Source organism: Gavia stellata, chromosome 16 (genome assembly GCF_030936135.1).
Source record: "Gavia stellata isolate bGavSte3 chromosome 16, bGavSte3.hap2, whole genome shotgun sequence".
Lineage (NCBI taxonomy): Eukaryota > Metazoa > Chordata > Aves > Gaviiformes > Gaviidae > Gavia > Gavia stellata.
This window is the reverse complement of record NC_082609.1, coordinates 13,521,209-13,545,717: the sequence shown is the minus strand read 5'-3', so window position 1 is coordinate 13,545,717 and position 24,509 is coordinate 13,521,209. Positions and strand designations below refer to the sequence as shown.

The 24,509-nt window shown below is 38.4% G+C and overlaps 1 protein-coding gene across 1 annotated transcript in view; it reads left to right on the top strand.

Moving 5' to 3' along the window:
* The window catches only part of ATP10B (ATPase phospholipid transporting 10B (putative)), a 54,530-nt gene that overhangs the window by 2,787 nt on the left and 27,234 nt on the right, over positions 1-24,509 (top strand). The window contains exons 3-7 of the mRNA XM_009817723.2: positions 10,862-11,066; positions 14,673-14,758; positions 17,518-17,624; positions 21,226-21,357; positions 23,856-23,983. Of these exons, the coding sequence (XP_009816025.2) occupies positions 10,862-11,066; positions 14,673-14,758; positions 17,518-17,624; positions 21,226-21,357; positions 23,856-23,983 (658 nt within the window). The remainder of the gene's footprint in view (positions 1-10,861; positions 11,067-14,672; positions 14,759-17,517; positions 17,625-21,225; positions 21,358-23,855; positions 23,984-24,509) is intronic.

The window sequence follows — 24,509 nt, the reverse complement described above, 5'->3', positions numbered from 1 at the left end:
CTCTAGGATGGTATGGAAAAAATATTTTTTCAAGGAAACCTGCTGCCGATGTGGTGCTCCAGACATGGAAATCCAAAATGAAGAGCTGGAGAAGAGAGGAAAAGTAAAGAAAAGAAAGAAGAAAAATGAAAATAAACGAGTGATCATCTCCAATTTGCCCTTTGGAAGTAAGAAATGGAAGGAAAATCCAAACAGATACTACGACTCCAATAAAATTAAGACCACAAAATATACCATCTTGACTTTCCTCCCTAAAAATATCTATGAGCAGTTTCACCGCTTCGCCAATATTTATTTTGTGGTCATTGCACTGCTGAATTTTGTGCCAGTGGTGAATGCTTTCCAACCAGAAGTTTCTGTGATCCCAATTTGTGCTATAATGGCCATTACAGCCATTAAAGATGCTTGGGAGGACTTTCGGCGGTATAAATTAGACAAAGAAATCAATCATATGGGATGCTACATTTATAGCAGGTGAGTTTCATACAGCTTTTATCACAGAAAAAGTTGGCCTGGGATCTTTTATCAATGGTGAGGCTTTTTTGTTTAAAAATTAATTAACTGCTGGAAAATCACAGTGATTAAGTAAAACAGGGAAAAGTCATAGTGACTACATAACACTTGGTATTTGTTCTGATACAGGGAAAGAAATTTTTCTTTTGTTTAAACCTCATTTTCTGACAGGGAAGGTAAATTTGAGTTTCATGGTATTGAGGTGGCTATTGGCCTCTTAAACATGGAATGCAGTGAAAACAGTTGCTTAAATAGTTACTGAGCACCTGGATTTCTAAGGAATTTTCAACAGGGCTTAATTCAATCAACATAAGGTAGCACAGAACGAGATCTATCATGGGACCTATTTGCGTTCTTAGATGCCAAGAAACCTTTTAAAAATGTAGTCCTTTGAACTACATTTAATTTTATACTCTACACTGTAGACTAGCTTTTAGTGGTGTTTCTTTTACTAGCTTGTATGTAAAATAAAACTGTAAAAATGCAGTTTAAAAATGGGAGATAGTAATACATGCCTCTGTTCAGTCATCTCTAAATGAATTAACTACATGTGTCTGGGCTCCCTTCTTCAAAATGTTTCATGACCTCTTGCTTTTAGGACTTTCAGAAGTTTGAAAATTATGTTTTATTGTATCAAAACTGTTCTCTCAGTAAAGTAGAAAATTACTTCTCCCTGTTAAAATATCACATCTGGGAGTCAGAAGAGCAAAACTTTCCACCTCCATGAATGTTGCTTGCCATCCCTCAAATTAATCAACAGTCCTTTATATAATGTATGTTTTCACAAGCAAGATCTTGCAGAACTCTGGCTTTTGTCACACAGTGTTGTCATTTCTGTTTCTCTTGTATGTGTTTGTCAGATTTTTGTTTTTATATCCTGCTGGTTAAACAGGAAAACAAGGGATTTGCTTGTTTGATGGCTAAACTTATCCCCACATATAGATAATGACTTGTCAGAAACAAAATCACACTGCTCTCCTTGCCAACTTGTCTGAAAAGGCAGACTTTTTACAAGTTTCTAAATATTGTTCATTTAAAATTTCGTCTCTTTTCCACCATGAAGTTTGTCAATAATTGTAGCTTTTTGGGTAGGGTGGCAAAATTGCCTCTTCTGCCTACCTTTGAGATCGCAATCTAGTTGGATTTTTTAATCTTTTCTATGTTGCATTAATCTGTGAGGCAATGGATTATTTGTTAACACTTGTTAAAACCAGTATGAAAGAGAACAGGTGGTGCAGTAGGTACTAATGAATGGATATGCATAGGAATCTTATTTATTTCCTCTTTACATAAAGCAACCATATTAATTTATATCTGAAAGCCTTTTACCATGGGAAAATGAGAAGTGGGGAATACAATAAAACTTGTTTTTTATAAGAGAAAAACATCCATCATGGAATTACAACATACGTACAGATCCAGATTTAAGTTATAGCCATGAGTGCTTTCTTATGCAGAAACTTGTCACCGGCCTGTCTTAAAATTGGTTGCCCCATCCCATAAAAAGACTTTGATCTATGTATAAATCTTGTCTAGAATCTTGTCTTTCACCAAAGTTTTATGGCCCAAAAAGTTGATGTAAGGGAAAGGAAAATGAGGAGAGCTTCAGACTCTAGCATTCATCCTGTCTGGAAAAATCATGAGTAATTACAATTGCCATCAGATCAGTAGCTACAGCTTATTATATCATGAATAATTTTAATCAGGCTTCTGTAGTGCTTTGGGAAGCTGATATTTCTTGTTCTTCTTGCTAGCTGCAAAGTCGTGGAAGAGCATGATGTCTTCTAATTTTCTTCCTTATGAATCATCTTCTGTAGGTAATTTTTTAACACAGGTGAAAGTCTTTTTCAAGACACTGCAGACTTTCTTAATCTTGGGGCAGCAAAGGATTCTTTTTAATACAGCAACTGATCTTCCATCCTAAGATGAAAAAGTACTTCAATTTTAAGAGTTAGTCTTGGAGAGTATATTGTCTTTATTTCAGATTTCAATAACAAGTACTCTGGTTCCTGTTCCAAAAGACATACGAAGGCAGAACAATCCTTTCCAAATGCTGAATGTTCTTAAAAACTTTCTCGAAGACTGGGGGGAAATGCAGTAACTTGCCTTCTTTCAGCACAGAGCAAGGGAAATTGAATTTAAATAAGCTGCCCTGTAAACACATTTCTTCTAATTTTCTTTTGCGCAGAAGTCAGCTGGAATGGGTAATCTAGTCTGCTAGTCAAATGAAGGAGAAGACACTTCAAGTAGCATATTTCAAGAATGTTTAAATGAGAAAATGGGAGACAATTAATAGGCATTAAAGTATATTGGTGAGACGCAATAACTTAGATCTGGTGTTTAATTGTGGAGATTTTAATTTCTGAACCAAAACTTTTGGAATTATAATAATCGTGTACAAACTGTTGTGCTGTCAGAACAAATCACACAACACCAAGAAAGAGAACAAAAAATTCCATTGTCAGTGGTACAGACCTATGTTTAGTTGCCTCCTTTCTCCTAGTATTCTTTAAAATATACTTTGTCTGCTTTTAAATTTTCCAAGAAATGGGGCTTCCATTACTACAAAATGTGATTGTCAAAGCATTTTCTATGATATTATACTTTATTATCCCTCTTTAATTGTGTTCAAATTCCTCAAGTCACCTCGTTTCATGCAACACTAATTAGTTATTCTTCATCCGTAACATTTAATTATAATCTTCAAATATGTGTGATTTTTATCATGTTCATTTTGCTATGCCCAGACACCTTTTAGTCAAGATCTGTACATAGATCACTCTTGTCATCTTTCTTGTCAGTCAGTCCCTCCAAACCTACTTTAGTTAGTTTTCTCTGAACTCTTTCCAGTTTGTCATTAACCTACTAACAACGGGAACTGGCACTGAATGTCATATACAAACCTGTAAGTGAATGTCAACCCAACAGCTGCTAAAAGCTATTTCATTTTCTTGAAGTTCTATAAAATTCAAGGAACTCCTTGATATGTAATTAATGTATGGCCTGGATCTGATATACCCCTAGGATTAAGCTATAATGATCTGTAAATACTCTATAGCATCCAGGCAGGTTTTTACATCAATTTCACACTTCTGGAAGATTTAACCTGAATTTTTCTCGGTGTCTCAATAGACACTCAGATATAAATGCAAGGCCTGTGCACAGTTCAAGATGGCACAGCAACACCCTTGACTAAATGCACATGCATCAGGTAGCAGCAGCCATAAAAACATTAACATTGTTTGAGCTATTCACACTGCTTGATTTTAAGCACCTAAACTCGGATATCTGAGACGGTGACTTGGAGAAGCCTGGTTGATATGCCTTGAACCATCCTGTGGAGCTGTCAGATAACTACGTAAGTCAACAGGCATCCTAAACGAGATAGCCTGATTACTCTTTCAGTAGAAAGTTCCTCTGTGACGCTTTCAGGCCCTGTGGTTTTCAGATGGTTCCTACAAGCATCAATCTCCTCTTCCTTTCTAGGTCCACCGGCGTCTGCAGGCTGGCCTTCACTGTGACTCTTTATATGCTAAACATAAGGGTTTAGAACATTTAAAGATTTCTGCACTGGCACTAACTCTGGATTAGTCCTAAAGCAGTGATGTGGAAATAAGAAAAAAACTAACTCCTCTCTGTGTTGCACGTTCAGAACTGCCAACAGCTGAAAAGCTGGAAATGGCTTAAGCTAGACTCACTGGTTTGAAAAAGTATTCAAGTATTTCAGTCAATTGAATTTTTCTAATTCAGTCTTGTAATTCATGAGGCAAATGTTTAAGAAATCTCTCTGACAGCAATGGAGATCTGCTTGTCTACAGGTTGTCATATATACAGTATACCTTAACACTTTATATTTTCTTAAAATTGGGGTAGCTGGGTAGTGAAGATGAAGGCTGCCTTTCTGTTTCAACCTCCTTCATATGCTGTGATCAGCTGGACCTTCTAAAGGGAGGAGAGATTGCACCTCCCCTGGACGCTCCCCGTGTCTGGGAGAGCAACTGGGGTTGCCCAGGGGTGCAATGACCAACAGAGGTCTGTGGCATCTAGAAGATCGCAGAGAAAGGGAGGGAGCATGCTTGAGAACACAAATTGACGTACTGTCAAATCTCAGAGGTGAAATTAAAGAGACAACTTTTCTCTGGACCCGGGAAACATCATACGCAGTTCATTCAACCCAGGGTGAATGTGAAAGTTTGTAAAGTAGAAAGCAGAATGAGAGGAAAATACCGTCCTGCCAGGGCACAGTAAGCAAAAAGAGATATGTTGCCAGTGCTTTCATTTGAAGTCTTGTTCAGCAGCACTGAGTTTTTACTTGCTAAAGAGCCTTCTCCTTCTGCTTTTTTAGTTTTGTTTTCTAACAAAGCATAACTTTAAAGACTAGTAGCCTGCTGGAGGCTTTAGCGGGTTCATTAGATACATGAAAAAAAGAGACAGTCTAAAGTCTGTGGCCCGCTTGAAGTCCCACCACATTCCCTCAGGCAAAATTGCAATCAATTTTCTTGGGCATATCAAGGCTTCTACATTTCAGTGGTGCCTTCTCTGAATGGTGCATGAATTTCATCAGCTGGAGGCTGAAGATCTCCTGAAGATCTCCAGCTCTTGCATGGCTGAAGGTGCATTCCTATGACGGCTACAAAGCATGAACTTTGATCAATTGAAACATGAACTATTTCTTATGAAAGTAGCCATATGAATAAGTTGCAATGACTGCAGGATTATTATGTGCTATGATATTATTGCAACTCACTATCCATCAGGAAAGATCCAATGCCTCTCCCTTGCTTAATGTCAAACATGACTATACTGTTCCCTGTGTGGGACGATCACTGCAGTGGGCATCCTCTGCTCTGTCGCCCATGTAACTTCCTGTATGTAGTTCAGGTACTACGGAATTTTTGTACCTAGTTTAACTATGGATACCTGAATTAACAGTGGGTTTTGCTGAAGGCACAAGCAGTGCCTGCTGTTTATGTAAGCTGAGGCATTCTTCAAACTTCCAGTGAGCTGAGAAAATGCCCAAAACCAACAGTACACTCAGGTTTGTTATGTCACCATGCAACTGCTTGAAACCAATGGTACCAAGATTGTGAAGAAACAATTAAAACGTGAATTCATCTTATGGTGAGCATGCTGACTGTGCGGTGAGGAAATACGTGACATGCTGAACTGACTAAATGCAAAAGAAAAATATCAAGTTTTTGAGACTCAGCTGGTCCAGGCAGAAGCACTTGAAAGTCAAAGGGCAGCGAGCTAGCAGTTCTCGTCAGTCAGTGGGTATTGCTACAGTGAGGATCCTTGGTCTCTGTGAAAGAAAATCTCTAAATACATTACTAATGCTACCATCAGTTTGTGTATTGCTTTATCAGAGCTTTCGTCAAGATCTATTACCTGCCAAGGCATTTAAAGCTGCTTCACAGCAAAGGTGCAACAGTTTAGCAGACAGCAGCAGAAGCTAACAACTAAAGACAAAGGGCAAATAAATGACAACCTATGGTTTTGGCTCAGAGACCTGCAGAACCATGACCTCGTGGCATTAGGTTTCACCTTAACTGTCTGAATTTTTACAACACCGTTAAAACCTGGAGAGAAGCAGGTTTCTGCCATGTGACCTCAAGAGCCAGATGGTCGTGAAAGGAGATTACTGTAGCAGAAAAGCTGATCTAGGCTGTGGCTTCCAGAAACTTAGTAAGTTAATGGGAATCCTTAGAAACTAACGCTAATGATTAGCAGTCATTAAGTAACTGATCTTGGAGTTACCCCTTCGTTCTAGCTGGTGCCAGGTAGAATCATAGCAATAGCATTTTGTTCAAGGCAGTACTAAAAATAAATTAGATTTCCTAAATACAGTAGTCCATAACTTACAAAATGAACCCAGTAAAGTCTAAGCAAATGTGTTCTCAAAACACTTTTTACTTTTATTTTATTTCATTTCTTCATTTGGTACAGGTCATCATAAAATCGAGACAGAGATTGAAAAAAGCAAGTTAAAAGAAATCCAAAACCTTGTGTATGGACATATAATACATTTATAAAGTTCTGATACTTAAGGTCTGCATGAACTTGAAATGATTACAGATATAGGCATCTTTTATGATTGAGAGAATAACTTCCTTGTTAGGATGCTATAGACAGTTTTAGCACATGAAAAGGTAGGATCAGTTGCTAGCATTAAGGAATTTGGAATGCCAAAACAGTATAATTAAATATGTATTTTATTAGACATTAGAAAAATTTCACTTCTATTATCTTCAAGAGATGTTCATTGCTGTTTTAAAGTAGTATTCAAATGCTGAGAGAGAGTTTGGGGCATAGGGAAAGGCTATAGCTGCTTGTTAATGAGGGCTTGTTACAGGACTGACTGCTGCTAAATGACATCATTCATTGAAGCTGCTGGGCTGATGTCCACGTCACAAAAACAACCTTCCCAGCTACTGTAATAGTAACGTGGCAGAAGCCAGTGATGAATTGGCACAGACAATACAGCACCTTCTTGTGCTCAGATAAAATCTCTAGCTCAGGAAGACTATCAGCCAAGTTGTGCTGTACTCTGACCTATGGACAGGTTTCAGAATCAGTTCCTTTCAAATCTAGTGCCTTCCTCAAGTCCTAAACCTGTCCTTTGTTGTCAGTTTTTCAAGGTTTTATGGCAGTATCTCCTAACCATGAGTTCATGGCCATAAAGTGGTCTTTGAAAACATTTTGTGAAGTTTTTCCATATAAAAGCTGGTGTAATCTTTGATAGCGTAAAAATATGTGGGATTTCTATTTGCAAAAACAAAGGGTAAGTAGCTGTGTGATTCTGCCTGTTGTCTGTGTAGAACTGAGAATCTCAGAACATGAGCATTTTTTATAAAGTAGGTGATGCTTGGGGAGGGGCATTTTCAAATATAACATTCTAGCAAATTTACATACGATAAAGTACCAACATTTGGTTTTGTCTGTTCATGACACTGATATTATTTTTTTCTAAGTGTCATAACCCAGGGAAGACAGGTAGAGCAATGTCTTTACTTCAAACTGCGAAGGATCTTGAGATGGACCTTGCAGTAATTCAAGGAAATAAGACTCACTTGGTTGATATTTCTGGGTGATAAAAATTTCTGAAGATCTTTCTCTAAGACAATCCAGGACTCATAGACATGCTGTGGTGTGCACATGAAAAATGCCTTTTATTTAATCTCCTCCAGGGAGCAGAACAATAATTTTTATTTGCTCCCATTCACCATCCATTTTGATCCAGTTTTTGTTTGAAATTTATCTTTGTTGAATGCAAGAATGTGAAATGAAATTGTTGACACGAAGTCAATAATTTATTCATGTTCCCCCACAATCTCCAGCCACAGTAGGATTTTATTATGATCCTTTCTTCCCAGAAATTACTTCATAAAGTCTATTTAGTTCAGGCCTTCTGGTCAGGTATGATGAGTCCAATAACAAATTCTGGCAGACTTCACTTTGACTGTTCAAGGCTAACTGCCTCTTTTTGTCTGCACTATCCTCTGATGGGCGTTATCATGCTACCCATTACCCCAGGACAGCCAGGGAACACTTTTTAAGTGGGCTGTTGACAAATTGACTGGTAAAGGAGAGAAGGTACTGAAAAAGTTTTATCTTAGATCATGTCTTTGACATGTCACAGCCCTGATGCCAGGTGTTATAGGAATCAGATTTCCAGCTTTCCACCTATTGAAAATCACCACATCTTGTTTATTTTATTGGATAAACGCGTTTGCCCTTTTTATATGTTTGTCGTCAGACCATCTTGGATTTATGAAGCTCCTCTGTTTGTTTAGCAACCGGAGGTTGTGCTATGAACTTTAATCACTGAACAGAAAATGGGCAGTGTTCCCAGCTACAGAAATTGCTAAAAGGAAACTGCTTCATTTGAAAAATCTTGTTAGGCAACTGGGCCGGTGCTGCTGTGGGGTGCCCCAGGTTCCTTGTGAAGTACTTTTCTTCCTTTCATCCATTGCTAATTCTCTACAAAGTTGTAGAAAACCTTTGTACTGTAGGAAATTGTTAATCTCGCAGCTCCAGCTGAAGAGTTCTTTCAGGAAAAGAAAATGCGTTTCTTTAGCAAATTCAATGCTTGTTGGGAGACAGGGACAGTTTGTTCACCTGAACGCAGGTTTGGGATTCAAGCAATTACTGAACTCTAGTCCCTGTGCTAAGTAAGACTTTTCCTCTGATGTGAAAGAGGTCATTTGGCTTTTCTGACTCACCGTCTCCTCTGTAATTAGTGAATGGGCAGAACCTGGAGCTTTATGCGTAATGTATGTTTCATAGGGAATTATTGAAAAAATATTACAAATGTGTGATTTCTGTGGATTATTTTTGCTAACCTGCTTTCTTTAGGCTGATGTGGAAGACAGCCAGCTGGGCAAGGCCCTTTTACAGCATTCTGTAAGCAGAAAAAAATCAGAAATGTGTTCTATAAACTTCAGAATTGTGCAAGAGTTGACGTACAGAGAGGTAGGATTGCCCTGCAGAAGTCATAGCAAACATTATATGCAAACTATACATGGCATCCAAATGTCTAGGATAACAAGACAAGCCATCTGCTTCTGTACTCTCATTTTTATGTTTTAAATAAACAAATTAAGAAGTTCTACCCGGAAAGCGTTTGACATGGGAAGGATTCATAGTTACTTAGTTGATTTGCTATATTAACATTAATATCTACTTTGTAGAGCAATAAATACTCAACATGCACCTGCTTAAATACTTTTCAAATAGAAATTGATCTGGAATTTTTTTTTAAATGCACAGCAACATCAAATTAACTTACAACAAACCTCTGTTCTTCAGTGGGGTCTTTTATGTCTGTTGTTGAGCAAAAGAAAAAAAGGACATGCGGATAAGTAGAGTCAGACAAAAGAAGGAAGAAGAACGAAAAATTCAGGAATGAAAAATTAATGTAAAAAGGAAAAATTATTGCTCCAATACCATTATTTAGTAAGCGCCTCACATCTAGCATTAAAGGGATTTAAATAGTTAGGTTGTGGGGGGGGTTGGGGAGTTCTTTTTTTGAATAAACAGTGGATACCACTGGGAAATGCACAGAATTTAACTACGTGCATAACCTTTGCAGGAAGCTGTTATTTCATGTTGGTTTACAGATAAGGATATCAGCCAGGTGCAAGGGTTTGCCTGACAGCAGCATGGCTGGCGCTCCTGACAGAAGGCCAGGAAAGTAGGTTAGCGGGAAGTAGCCTTTGGCCTGACTCCGAAGCAACGCTTGGATGTGTGCTTTGAACTGCAGCAAAACACTTTATCTGCTGTATCGCTGCTCCTGTTCTCATGATACAAACACTTGATTGAAAGACTGTATTCTTTGGGCAGTAGATGAGGATGATTAAAAACTTAAGCAAAAATGAGACTCTCAGTCATTACAAAAAGCCTTTTACTGTCTGTCTGGTAAAGTAGCATGAGCATTTTCCCCTCTTACAGAGCAAGACATAAGATGATTCAATTACATATATTGAAAAAATAATTTCTTCTCAAAGGGTTAGAGGAACTGAGCCATTGTTGCCCGTGCAGCTTTCCCATTAACTAGTTTTAAAGCTTATTGTGCAGTTTTCAGTTTGCTTAGATGATTAAGAGCAGTTGAAGGATCAATTATTGAAAAAGTAACGTCAAAAAAAGGTTTGCTATTTCCTGAACCATTGAGCACCAGTTTGTTGATGAAATAGTAATTTCTTTTCCTTGAACCCCAAGGCTCTTTTACCTTTCTTTTTTTTGTTTGTTTTTTTAATTTAGAAGCTTTTTATTTCTTATCTTAACATTTCCATTAAACTTGGGCTTTAGATGCATTTTTTTGCTTTATATTAAGGGGTCATTTGTCTGCTGTTCTACCTCTTGAAGTTGTTTCTGTGGGCTAAGCTCAAGATTCGTAATTACCTTTTGAGAGTTACAAACCAGGGACACCTGAAATAAGCGCAGCTGAGATAGCAGTTTATTTCTTTCAAGATCTATATGTTGTTGTTGGAAAGTATCTGAGAAATAGTCACATAGTCAAAAACAATGAATATTTTTTGGTGAAATGTCTAAATTTCTTGAATAAGATACTTTAAAACACCTTTGTTCATCAGAATAACTTTCTTTTTTTTGCTGTGGAGTTTATAGTGCTAATGCTAGAATGAAAAAGAACTTTTGTTGTAGTCTCTTTTTATTCCCTGTAAAGATTTTATTTGAATGTGATATATGATGAAGTGGTACTATGAAAGTGTCTAAAAAAATACAGCAATGTGCCATCACCCCCCTGTTTTATTTTTTTGAGGGCCCCCTAACCAGAAAGCCTGCCTTCCTAATGTCACTAGTCACCCACGATGCGTTTTTAATGTAACAGGGAAGAACGTGCTTATATTGAGAAATTCTGGAAAGATGTCCGAGTGGGGGATTTTGTGCAGCTGCAGTGTAACGAGACCATCCCTGCCGACATCCTACTGCTGCACTCCTCTGATCAGAATGGGATCTGTCACCTGGAAACTGCCAACCTCGACGGCGAGACCAACCTTAAACAACGACAAGTGGTGATGGGGTTCTCCAGCCAGGTAAGTCTGCTGAAAATGCCGCCTGTGCAGTGCAGGGTTAGTCTGGGCCCGTTCATACACCAGCTCCAGCCACGCAGTGCTGGTTGTGCTCATACAGCTATGACAGCGTTTTGCTCTGGGAGCTGACACCCTGTACAGAAAACAGCGGTTTGTCCCAAAAGATTTTTGTTATTCTGGCACAGGGATGGCTGTATAAAAAGGAAGATTATCTCTGTTGTTTGCAGCAAACTGCATCAGCAGATGCTTAAGCAACCCCACACAGTACCACCCTTCAGGACTGCAGCAAGTCTTCCCTACGTGTAAGGCACCCGTTCCCCACAGGTTGTCACGGCACATCCCAAAGCAAAACCACTACTACTTGAGTGAATTATTTCTGCATGAAAATTGGAAGACAGCTCATGGCCCCCTTCGAAACTGGTCGCAGGCTTCCTTATGGATTTTGGTTCCCTGTTGCAGCTGATGTACGAGCTGATGTAGCTCGTTTGCTAGGCGGGCACACATAGGGCAGTTCAAGTAGGAATTGTTCTAAGGCACACTATGTTGTAATGAAATCATGGAATCTTTTCTAGGAGTATAATAAGCAATTGGATAGGAACTCACGGTAAATTAAAGTGCAAAAAGTTAAGTAAAACTGATATGTTTGACAGTTCAGTTTGATTGTTAGCAGAGATTCAGTTTGAATGCTTAAAATCACCATTTTTTTTCCATAGGTTGAATCATTTCCTTTTTGCAAACAATTAACTGATATATTCTTTTGACTCATGTTTGATAAACCTGAAGCAAACAAGAAAATATTACTTAGGGAGAGTTGTACTTGTTACATTTTTAAATACCTTTTCAAACATAGCAGGTCAGTTTTTCAAATAACACAGAACAAGTTTAGGGAGTTTGTAGCATGTGAACAGGAATATTTTGTTCATTGGAAACACTCCAGCAGACAGGAAATCCAGAAACCTGGCAGGTAATTCTAGGAATTACATCTATTTATTTAGCCATTAGTAGCAGTGATATTAGGAAGAACTTTTGGGGTTATTGGCAGGTGGGACACAGCTGCCAGTGAGCAACCAGATTTATTAAATAAAAGTACACCATTTCCATGGCCAGTTGTGGTCAGGTACTGCACTCCAGTGTTACTTGCTCTTTGTTCAAATGTAAATCACTTTGCAAGCACAATTAAGGGCTTTGTCAGGTTTTGGATGCCATGGTATAAAGCATACCTTTTCCAGTGCTTTCCAATGATGGTTAGGGAGAGGGTTTTTTCCTGAGAAACACTGAAAATTTTTAATATGTAGAGATTTAGCAAAAAAACAATAAACTGTCTACTTAAACAGAAAAAATAAAAATGCTGCATTTGTGTCATGTAGCCATAGTTTTCACATTAGGTTTTGTATGTTTGCTATTAGAGGAAAGCAGAGTACTCCGCTATCATACAAAATGCAAAGTTTTGCCTCAGTCATTTATAATTTGAGGAAGTCTTTCTTTAAATCAGAAAATCCCTGCGTGCCAGGTTGCGCTTCAGACTGACTATTCATGGTCATTTTCTTTAGACTTTGCGTGGTTGTTTAGGAAAAACTGTATGCCCAGAATTGTTTATACTTATGAAGTCATGTTGCATTGGCAGAATGGAATGCAGTTCTGACCGTGGTGATAGCCAGTGCTCAGGAAGGTCAGAGCTTAAATAGTCAACTATATTACCCTGTTATTTTAATGTATTAGTGTAAACAGTACGTTGGCTAAAAAAAGAAGTGTGCTAAATATCATAGGTACCGGTTTTAGTGTGCCAACTTCTTCCTTGTTCTTTGAGCTTTAATTAGTCCTGTGATTTATGTGCTGCATAAAACTTACTCAGATTTAATTGTGTCTATAAAACATGACTCTTTAAGGGGGGAGGAAATAGGTATGAACTGGAGTTAGTTCTTTGGTTTAGGATATGCTTTGGAATATTGAATTCACCTACCTGTAAAAGACTGAGAGGAAGGATTATTTTTCCTTGTATGCCATTTTCTAACTTGAATTTTCAAATGTAAAATTCTTGTTATCAAAAGAAAACAATTTTGAGAGAAGAATCATCCTTCTCTACCCCTTTCTAGCTAGAAGTCTATTAGGTTTCTTTGTTAGTAATGAGCCCTCCAGGTGCCTTTTGCATCTTCCTGTTCTCTTGTTGCACAAATATTTCTAGCACAACCAAGTATGTACTGATTTTCCTGTTGAGTTTATTGAATTGAACAAGATTCAGCAGAGGTGAACGATATCTCTTAAAAGAGATTCTAAAAATAATCAGCCACATGGGTCCGAAGGTATACAAAATGTCCTTATATTCATCAAGCTTTTATATTTCTTCCAACTTTTTTTTTTAATCAGATTCTCTACTTGTTTGTATTTAGATATTATATATTTAAAAAAAAAAAGAATATATGTATTGCTCAGAAAAAAAAAGAACAGGAGAGAGAAAATAATAGAAGAATTAAAGCACAGTGAAGAAAAAATGGAGACTAGAGGACTGGCAGTGTAATGAATTCCTCTTGTAGTCTGGCAAAGTTTTTGTGAATTCCAATGAAGGATTCCCAGGATTTGCAGTTTCTGAAGGAGTCTAATCTCTGCAAGTCTCTTTTGCTGTAGAAGAAGGTAGGGAGGCCCAGCAACAGACTTGATTTCCACCTTTGCTAATGGGAGGAGTTTGGAATAAAGTGAGCTTCAGTTCTTTTAAACATTTTATGGCACAGCAATAATGATTCTCTTTCACATTTCTCACATCCCATTTTTATTACATTTTCTTATTCTAAAATCAAGGTCTTGTGGGTTTTTTCAGTTGAGAAAAAGACACCACATATGGCAGTCAAGTACCTCTCATGCTCTCTGCTTTCTGAACTGCTTCAAGCAGTCCAAAGCACAAGCCTGTTTCCTTGAACACAGGGGAAATCAAGCAAAATTGTGTGTCTCAGTTGAGCTCCAAGCTCTTTTTGAGTGAGCACTTAGCCTGAAAAACTCTGTCTTGTTTTGTCTCTCCCAGCGGTTTGGACTTATTCTGCTGCCTTCGCTCTTGGTTTGGTTTGTTTGTTCATTTTGGGGGTTTGGGGGTTTTTGGTTCTTTTTGCCATTAGTCTGCTTTTAGTCTTATTTGAAAGTGACACATTTGTTCAAATGTGTGGGCTCTTATTTTATGACTATTCCATCCTGACCAGTAACATAACTCTTCTAACCTATTTCAAAATCCTGATAAATCCTGAAATTATTTTCATTTGAGCTTGCTTTTGGTTGAAGGCCGGTTTTGTTTCATAAATAATTTGAACTATTTGATACATTCATTTTAAATGAAGACAGATGTTTTCACCAATTGGCATCTGTGATGTCTTGTCTAATACACAACATTTTCTTCATTTCATTTAACCAGTCGTTAATCCAAGAGACAAAAATCTCAGGTCTTTACTCAGCCCCTCCAGAGCTTTGCTTCAGGCTGAATGAGCTAAACTCTCTCTGCCTCTCCTAGTAGGCCAAGTGCTCCAGCCCCCAACCATCCTGATGGCTCATATTTAGCTGCACTTTGTGTTTAGCGTTTCAAGCACTCATTGGATTTGACACTCATTCTCTGTGTGTTTCCTCTTGCAGAATGCTTGCTTTGAACCCGAATTTTTCCAAAACACCATCATCTGTGAAATGCCTAACAATGATCTCAATAAATTCAAAGGGTACATGTAAGTATTTGTTATCCGTAAATGCCTTTTGTATCTGAAAAGTAATATTTTTCTTGGAGGAACTGGATGGGAGGAACGTATTTTGCAGAAATTGATGGATGTCACTATTACCTATTTCTGGATTCAGAAGTCAATATAAGATGTCAGTGTAAGACGGAATCTATGCTTTGAGGCAAGGCAGGACCAAGCCTCGACACTGAATTTGCAGTTATTTCATACAAACTGTTATCACAAGGCTTCAGCTTCTTTCAGAGTTCAGACATAAGCTCGTTTACATTTGACCTGAGGGCTAGGCTAGGCTAGATTTTGAATCTAAATCCTTCCTAATGTTTAAAGATATTCAGCTGAATGGCTTTAGTTTCTTCATACTTACGGCCATAGGGAAAAGGTATTCAGGATCTAACAAACAAATGTGATTTTCTTCTTACAGCTAGAAAAAGCAAGCAAGAAAGAAAAATGCCACTGAACCAATGTGTTAGACTAGTATAAAAAAATGCATTTTATTTTTTTTTAAGTGTAAACCTATGCATGTGAGGAAAAAGCCACATCCTCTGTTCCTTATGTTCTTTCTTCATTAAATAATTCTGGCACAGGCATAACAGAGAAATCTATACCAGCGAATTCAGCAGATCTAAGCCCATTCCCTGGCTATAAGGCCAATTTGTATGGCATGTCACATGTCCTAAAATTCTCTTACCCTCCAATACAGGGCGGATGTTTCCCCAGGCTCTCTTCAGAGCAGTTGTTGGTCCATGCTGATTCCCAACCCACACCAGAGAATTGTCCGAAATACCTGCTGCACCAGACCAAATGCATGCCCCACGTTATGCTAATAATTCAACCGTATGAATGTGCCAGCATCCCTATCTATGCCCTGGCTTTATTAAGTTTGATAGTAGCTAAACTGGAAGTCAATGTCTCTGCAAGAATGCAGTAAGTGTTGCACCTGGAGTAGCTGCAAATGGCCAGATCCTCTGACGTGAGTAGACCAGAGGGTTCTTGCCCATTAGCACTGACTGTGCTTAATCTGGTTTTGAGAATTTATGCCCTGTAAGAATGATGCCTCTAATAGCAATGCCATTTCCCGTCTACTGTGATATCTTAAAAGGGAAAAAGAGGTCAAGTTTGTATTGATCGCTGGCTGTGGTTGTTGGCTTTGAGGATCACTGGGTATAAAAATAAATTGAAGCAATCCTTCCAATTAGCCTGCTGTAATATGGCACAACAACACTGAGATTATAGAAATGTAGGTGATAAGTCACAAGAAAACACACACAAATACACACCCTTAGGACCCAAGACTGGCTTCAAAATCTTCAAATCTCTATTGAAAGTCTGTAACAGAAATCTCTTTTGGAAATGCCTGTTATCTCACCTGCTTGGTGGAATATGGAATTAGCTGCCTTTCTCTCCCCATCTCAAGGGTGGATGAAAGAATTTGCCAGTGAAAATTATTTACTAAGAGTTAGTGGAGTTTCTGTCTTTGAGCTATTTTGTAAACAGAAATTACTTGGAGCAGGTTACATTTTTCTCCAAGAACCCTAAATAAATTATTGAGGCTCTATTGCCTTGCTATAATGTGGTAGAAGTACTCTCTCTGCTAAAAATTATAAGAAAGAACTTAGTGACATCCATCTGACATGCCTGACCACAGCAAATTCTGCTCAAGGGGATGCAAGAAGGCTTCTATTAGATGAGTTCACCAAGGCTGAATCTAGATTCCCAGAAAAACAGGTTTCTGGCATTATTTTTTACAATTCTACCAGCTGTAGGATGTTGGCACCTAAACCTTTTCACCTCACCTTTTCTAGTTTCATGTCGTGTAATCATGCGCAGCTGCACACAGACATAGGACTGTATTTAGCCCTGAGATAGCACCTAACCTTGTCCTCCATTTAACTGATGCTGCAGTTTACGTGTAAATGCAATGCCAAATAATCGAATAGAAAGTAGAAAAAGATACATATTCTAGAAAAAAATCTTTTCTTATGCTGATATATGTATAACAAAACCAGGTGAAGTGACTGAAGTGAAACGTCTCGGCTTTGGTAAAGATCTCCGGAGGAGCCTACCAGAGTATATAATAAAAACTGTGAGCAAAAGTAGTTTTATGCTTTCATTTTCAGAGGCAAGTAACAAATTGCCTGCCTGAGGGAGCACTGACCTTGTAATTTCCATTAAGTTTTCATCGGTCTGTTCTGCTAGCAGAAGGATCTGGTGTGTGAGAGGACATCTTCAGCCAGGATGAAAAGTCTTCCATCCAGTGTGAGGGTGAGGAAGAGAGCCTCAGCCTAGAGACTGTTCAAGCGAACGGAGGTTCACAAAGATGAGAAGCCCTTTGGCAGCTGCCAGGGAGACAGAGGCTCTTGCAGGGTGCAGATGTATTCATCTGAACCTCTACCAGCAGGCAAACCCTGCTCAGCTTTCTAAAAGAATTTCATCTGAATGAAGTTGCATAATGTATCTTGGTTTCATTTATGAGATACTGAATCTACCAGATAAGGTACAAAGTGAAAGCCAAGCTTGCTTCATATTGACATCATGATACACACACCATGCAAGTGGTCTTTAAAAGAGATACTTGGACTTCTTTGTAACTTCTTACTGGAGTTTTTATTGAAGCTGAGTGAAATACAAGCAAAATGGGGCCTTCACAGTTCCTTGGTTTCAACCTGAAACAGGTATGCACACAAAAATGTTGTTTAATACTATATTAGAACAGAAAAAGGCATTGCTTTATTTTATGTTCTTTCTTCTAGGGAGCAGCCAAATCATGAGCGGATTGGTTTTAACATTGAAAGCCTCTTGCTTCGTGGATGTACAATCAGAAACACTGAGGCTGCAATAGGAATTGTTATATATGCAGGTAAGATGTACTTTCTATCTAGCTAAAAATAGAATTACCCTGTAAAGATCCTTAAGTAAATATGTGTAGTCTAATATTGCACCACAATTTGACATTTTGTTTTAGGAACTGGTAGTGCATGGGAAGATTACATAACTTTTTAAAGTAAAGGTATTACTCATCCATCTCCAAAGCCCAGAGTCCTGCACTGGGTCTCTGGCAAGTGACAGTATCCTTGTGTATGTCAAATATCTTGCTATCTTTGCAATATCTTGCAAAAATATCCAGACAAGTAAAAAATTGCTAAGGTGAGTTTAACTCTCAGCTCTGCAGCTCTGATTATAATACTAATTCCACCTGGCATAAAATTTACACACCTGCCCTAAGGGAGGTCTCACTGGCTCCTCAGGGCTGAAACTGATGCAGCTGAAGATCAACCCAGCAAAAAAAAAAAAAAAAAAAATCATCACAGGAGGCAGTGGGAACAGCAGCTAGAGGTGACAGAAGAGGCAACAGCAGCCCAAGTTTGTGCTGACATAGACTTAGTGTGTCCATGCGACCATGAATTTCATGCAGTAGAGACATGAACCAAGCAAGACCGTGTCAGTGCCCAGTTCAAATTTAGCTGTGCCAGGTTCGGCAGTGGGTCAGCTCATCTTTTTCTCAGCATCTTTTACCTTTGGAGTGTTACCACTACTTTTACTCAGTGAGCATGATTTATCATTGGCTTTGCAAGCTGTGCCCTCTTCTGCTTTAGATAGAGTGTATCAGCTACCCTCTTTATTTGTAGATTAAATAAAAGTCAATTTAAACACAACAATTAATCCCATTATTGGTTATTTTTATCTTTCCAGTAGAGTCATGTCACCTGTTTTATGTCTAATCAGCAGCAAGGGGTTCAAGGCTAAGCCACCTAAGAGAAAATAGAAGTCACCATCTTTGCTAGAGTCATTTAGCTTAGATTAATCTCCACAATCCAGATTATTTTACCTGGCAACTGGCCATTTTATTTCACTACTGCAGAAGTGGACTCTAAATGACTGTAGCTCCCATATGCTTCTAAAGCAGCCTTCGCTTTGTGGGTCTTTCATTGCCTGTCTCTCTGATCACCACATGTAAGGATTGTGCCTACCAGACAGAGGAAGAGAGCCAGAGCCAAACTTACCACTCATTTTTTTGAAAGTAACTACTATATAAAAACCTCTGTAGGGATCATTCCCTATAGAATTGGAGTAACTTGTCTTCCCTTTTGCTGTTAGGATTCCTATTTTTCTTCTCTTTAGTCAAGATTTCCCAGTATGTTCCGTTGACCACCAGCACAGATCCTAATGTGGATCTCTGTCAATGTTGCTTAAGCTGCTAGTAGCAAAGGCTGGAGTTTTAAAGTCATTTTCTAAGATATGGTGTCTTTGATTTTAGTAAGTCTTCAATTCAAATTCCAACTGACATCTTATTGTTAATGTCAATATAAAAGTTTATTCTTTTTCTTCTAAAATTAGACTCACTTGAGCTGGTACCAGCCTAATTTCTAGGCTTCCTACTCTGGCTTTTAATCATGTTCTGTGACCTTTTCTGAACAATCAAGATCAGTCACATAATAAGATGGCACATTCTCCATTTTTATAACTCTATTACTCCTCAAACTTCTAATTCTAATGGAAGCCTTTGTGAAGAGTACAGCCATCACTTAATATGATTGTTTAACCTGTGCAGTTCTCATCTGACCCAGATATGGCTATACTTTTCATGGTTACCCAAATGGTTCTACAAAAAGCAATAGTGCTAATGCACAAAAACCTCATTACAGAGCAACAGCCAACGTACTTTTCTCATTGTGATAGGGACAGCAGCAAGAACTATATGCTTTTCAAATAATAAAGTACCAGTATGAAGTTTTAGATAAGCCCATCAGCATCCAGAAATGGGGAGACAAGGTACTGTTGGTGTGGTAGGTGAGGTGCTGTGTTGCACAGCATATGAAACTGTGAGGATTAGAGGAGAACAAAGTAATTTATGCCTCTTATTTCTGATATTCTGTTTCTTGCAAGGTGATATCTATATTACAGATGTGTCCTTTTCCTGTTGGTCAGCTGAAGTGAAAGGGAATGATAGAGCTGATATTTAGAAAGAAATCTCTTCCTACTTTCTTCCTGAAATAAATCCATCAACAATTCCTTGAGGGTTTTCTGGGAGGGATTAGAGGTTTTTTTCTTGTTTTGTTTTCAACACAAAACATTCCATTAAACCTGACATAAAAGAAAAGTGAGGAATAAGATTCACACAGCTGCTGGAGGAACAGAAGTGCGGGCAGCAGTACCCTCCTCTTCTGTGTAGCTCAGTGGTTAGAGCACTCGTTCACCAAAGGGAAGACTTGGGGTTTGTTCTCAGTTCTGCCTGTATGGGAGTGAATATACATCTCCTGCTTCACAAGTTGTACCCTGAATACCTGACTGGCTGGAACGAGTGGGTATGTACATAGGCATGAGTTGGAAAGGAAGGAGCGTTGGTAGTATAAGCTGGTCCCACCAACATAGCTCCAGGTTGTGTAAATAATTACATATTCATTGGAACAGGAAGCCAGGAGTCCCAGCTCTTGGGTGAATGTCCTGAACATAAGGCTGGAGAGTAATTTTCTCTCTTGCTCTCTGCTTCAATTAATAACCTTTGATGTAAACCTGGAATGAATCCAGCAGGCGTGACTGAATCGCACCTAACTTCCAGCTTTTGGTTCAAATCACTTGCCTAGAGACAGCCAAAAGGTAGCTTGCAAAACAGTCCCTCTCACACACACCATGCACATACAAATGAAAAGTAAGTCTGCGTGGTCTGTATTTTCAGGGAAATGGACTGCAGAAATAAACATAAAAGATACCATTTAATATAGCAACAGGAGGTATCCAGGTATCCCAATTGTGGAGCCACAGTTTAGATAATATTTATAGAATAGAAAAAGAAATTTCTGCTTCTTGGCTTCTTACAGCACTCCTCTTTCTCCATTACAAATATACCAGCTCAATTCTAATTCAGTAAGTTTCAAGGATTGGATTTTTTTTTTTATTTCTTGTCGTACTGTTTTGTTAGCACTTTACAACCACATAGCGAAAAACTTAATAACATTAGTGTCTCTCACTGCTGAATCTGACATGTTGGATTTTATTTAAGTTAATACATGAAATGTGTCTAGTGGCTTTTAAATAGCTGCTGAAAAATATTCAAATGTAGGTTTCAGAAATCTGTATAGCACCTAATCAAGTTGTTTATAAAACACAAAAATATAATATTATTGTTCTTTTTCCTTTTATTCTCAAGGAGATTTGGCTTTTGAATATTTATATAAACCTTGTGATCCTACTGAATCTACTGTCTGTGGGAAAGTAAAATGTATACGACAGCTGAAATCTGTAATGTAATGGAATTCTTTTGTAAACCTCTAGATTTAGTCTCTGATATCTTCTACTCAGTCAAATGAGAAGATGGGCAATAAAATTACTGAATGAAACTAGAGTCAAATTAACGTTAGTCATGAGCATCCTGCTCTCATTTTGTGAGAGAAATACTTGAAAAAAAAACCCAAACTACAAAATATTACCTAAACATGATGATATTCATTTGTGTTTTGAAGGTCATGAAACTAAGGCCATGCTAAATAACAACGGTCCTCGTTACAAGCGCAGCAAGATAGAGCGACGGATGAATGTGGATATTTTCTTATGTGTGGGACTCCTGTTCGTGATGTGTCTTGTTGGAGCCATAGGTATGAAGTACTGATAAAAGTCTTCTGTTTCATTGCTTTTTTCTAAATGGTGGTTAAAATTGATCTTACAGACATGAGTGAAATCAGACCTAGAGCTGAATGCTTTTGGGGTCTTTAGGCTCCTTGGTCTTTCCAATAGACAAGTTAAAACAACAAATCTGAGCAATTCAGATGGAAAAAAATTCAGCCATAGCTATAAATATTTCAGATAAGACCCACCTCCACTGTGGTAAAATATGTGCAAAGCAAGCAAGTGAAAGCCATTGGGTTAAAGCATTATGGTAATCGGTATTTGCCAGCTGAGATCTGCTTCCTGAGTGGATGTGTGTTCCTTGTAAACAAAAGTAAAATGATGTAGCTTTACCTTCATTTCAGTAACATCCTCCTCTAATATGTTCAGGTGTGATGTTAGCCAGAGCTCCCCAATTTATAACCCATGAGCTGCACATGATTAATTTGTCCAGTTTACAGTCTCCACAGTTACCTTCCTTCTCAAAAGCCCCTTTACCACAGGCTGTGAGATGGAGTCATTGTTTAGGGAGGAACAGCCTGCATTTTTCTGGGGTCCTTGCAGTGAGCACACTTGAATATAGTAACTGGGGTTAGCTGACTGGAGTTTACTAGATTGCTAATCTCAAAAACATCATCTTCACTGCATGTAAGCACCTGCTTGCCTTCCAGTTCTGATGGCAATCTGTCCCAGGCAGGTCAGGATTAATAGGATCTCATAATCCTAAGGAAAGGGCCAAATTGTAAGTCCACTGACTTTTGAATGGGTCACTGCTTTAAAGAGATAACAGAGGCTCCCACGAGCACTTTGTGTTCAAAGCCCCTTTTCTTTTTAATCGATTCCATCTCAGTGATAACTTGCTTAGTGTTACTGCTCTGATTTAGTTTTGTAGCAACAAAGTCAAATCATGTGGCCCTGTCAAGTTTTCCTGAACCTGCCCTGGGGATATGTGATGTGACACACCAGCCAGTCATCAGTGTAATACTGTTAGAAGTCAGGGCCGTCCAAAAAGATGAACAATTGAACTGACTTAATTGCTTTTTTAATTTTGCTGCTTCATGTTGCAGTGGGCTTTTTTGGCACAGAAATGGGATTTCAGTTTGACGACTGAGCTCTGTGTGAGGGACAGAGGCACTTTATTTTCATTGTTCCCTGGCTGCTGTCATGTAGATTTAGAGACTTGTCTTTGTCTGGTGTGTAGGGGCCCTTGAGTAATAAAGTCCTTTAATTTAAGGTTTAGAATGGTCTCAGATGAAAAAATCAGCATTTAAAAAACAATTTATCTGCTCAGGTTAAAAAAAAAAATACAAAATGAAAATGTTCATAGTCTAAGTGGAACATGTAAAACAGTAACAAGTCCATTAGCTTTCATCCATTCAAAATGTCCCGTAGCTCCACCATGAGTTCTCGCTTTGCAACCTTGTCTGAATGTAGGCTTCTAGGAAGAAATACCTCTGGTGGATCAGTTATCAATATTTTTCTTGCACACGGTGAAAAACTGGGGTAAGAAGTGGCTTGTAGAGCATAGCTGTCCTTGCTTAGATGTGATTGTGGTCTCTTGCAGCCAGAAAAGTATTGCTGAAATAATTTGAATTCCTTTGGCAGCATTTTAGTAGGCAGATGCTGCAAAACAACTGCTCGCTTGATGGGTGCTAATAGAAGTTTTATCAGAGCTGGATATGCAAAGTGGACTAATAGAGGTTTTGGGCAGGTAAAAGGCATCTGGAGCAATGACACAATGAGGGAAACTGAGTTGTTTCTCCTAGCTCTGTGTGAAGCTTCTGATGCTGTAAATTTAGTAACATCCTTGAGCAAAGTTTATTTCAGTAAGGGCAGTACGAAAGGTGCTAAAGTACTTGTGATGGGATGTTGGTAAGTCCTGAACCAGAGGCTTTGTTGTAGTAGTGCAATGATATCTACTGATATTTAAGACACAGGGGAAAAAGCAGTTTTGGGGTATGGCTTAATTGAAGGGAATGTAAAAACGAGCTGCCCAGACTGAATTATAGGGGGTTTGTCAACTCTAACAAAGACAGATGGAAATCAGTAATGGTCAGGAAGGAGAAGAAAGATTCCAGTTTTTCCATATAAAGGCTATAAGGTTTCTCTTAGAAAGAGGAATGGGAGTCTTCAGCACTGAGGATTTTTAAAGATAGGTGGTAGAGATGGAGTCCTCCAGCATCCAGACATAGAGTGAGGAGAGCTCTGTGCAGAGCTAAGAGCCCTGGGGGACACCTGCTGAAGGAGAGGTGAATAAAAATATCCATGACTGCTCATTTCTTACTAGCATATCAATTATATGCATGTGCTACAGAGCTCTGCATATACTTTGCATTCTCCAACAGATTAACAGCATTGCTTGGGGACTGTTGCTTTGGAAATGTTCTTTCTCTTTAATTATCATAGCAGTCCATATCTGCAAATTTCAGACACTTTGTCAATCACCTTACTGCTCAGTGTTTTTCATTATTGTATATCATTCCTACAGGGCATGGCATTTGGACTGGAAACTTCTCAGAGCATCCGCCTTACGACATCCCAGATGAGAATGGCAATTTTCTGTCTCCAGTTCTTGCCGGTTTCTACATGTTCTTGACAATGATAATCCTGTTGCAGGTAAAAGACAAACACCTCTCTGTTACCTCCAAGGAAGAAGCTATTCAAAACTGAGTATAATCACTAATGAGCAATTAATATCAACTAATAGCTATGCCGTACCTTCTTAATCCTATTTGAAAATATTGCTCGAGTGTTTCAAATCCTCCAAGTGTGAAATAATGTATCTTCTTTTTTTTTCTTCTTTTTATTTCTAACTGCAGATTTTTCTTTCTTGCTGTTGAAACCCCAGAAGGATATAGATTGGGAGGACATGTATTATACCTTTAAATAACTCCAGAATCTCTAGCATATGCACTAAAGAGGAAGTTTACATCCAAATGTCAGCTTTTTTTTTTTCCCTGCCTATGTCCAGAATTCCAAAATAAGAATGCCACTTAATAACTCAGGAAAACAGTGAAACAAAACTTGGCAGTTTTGCTAATGGGGAATAATAACTAGGTATGGTTCAGCTGGTTTAGGAAAGAAGCTAAATGAGAAGTAGGATTCTCGTATATCTGAGTCTGATTAAGCCTAATTGGGAGAG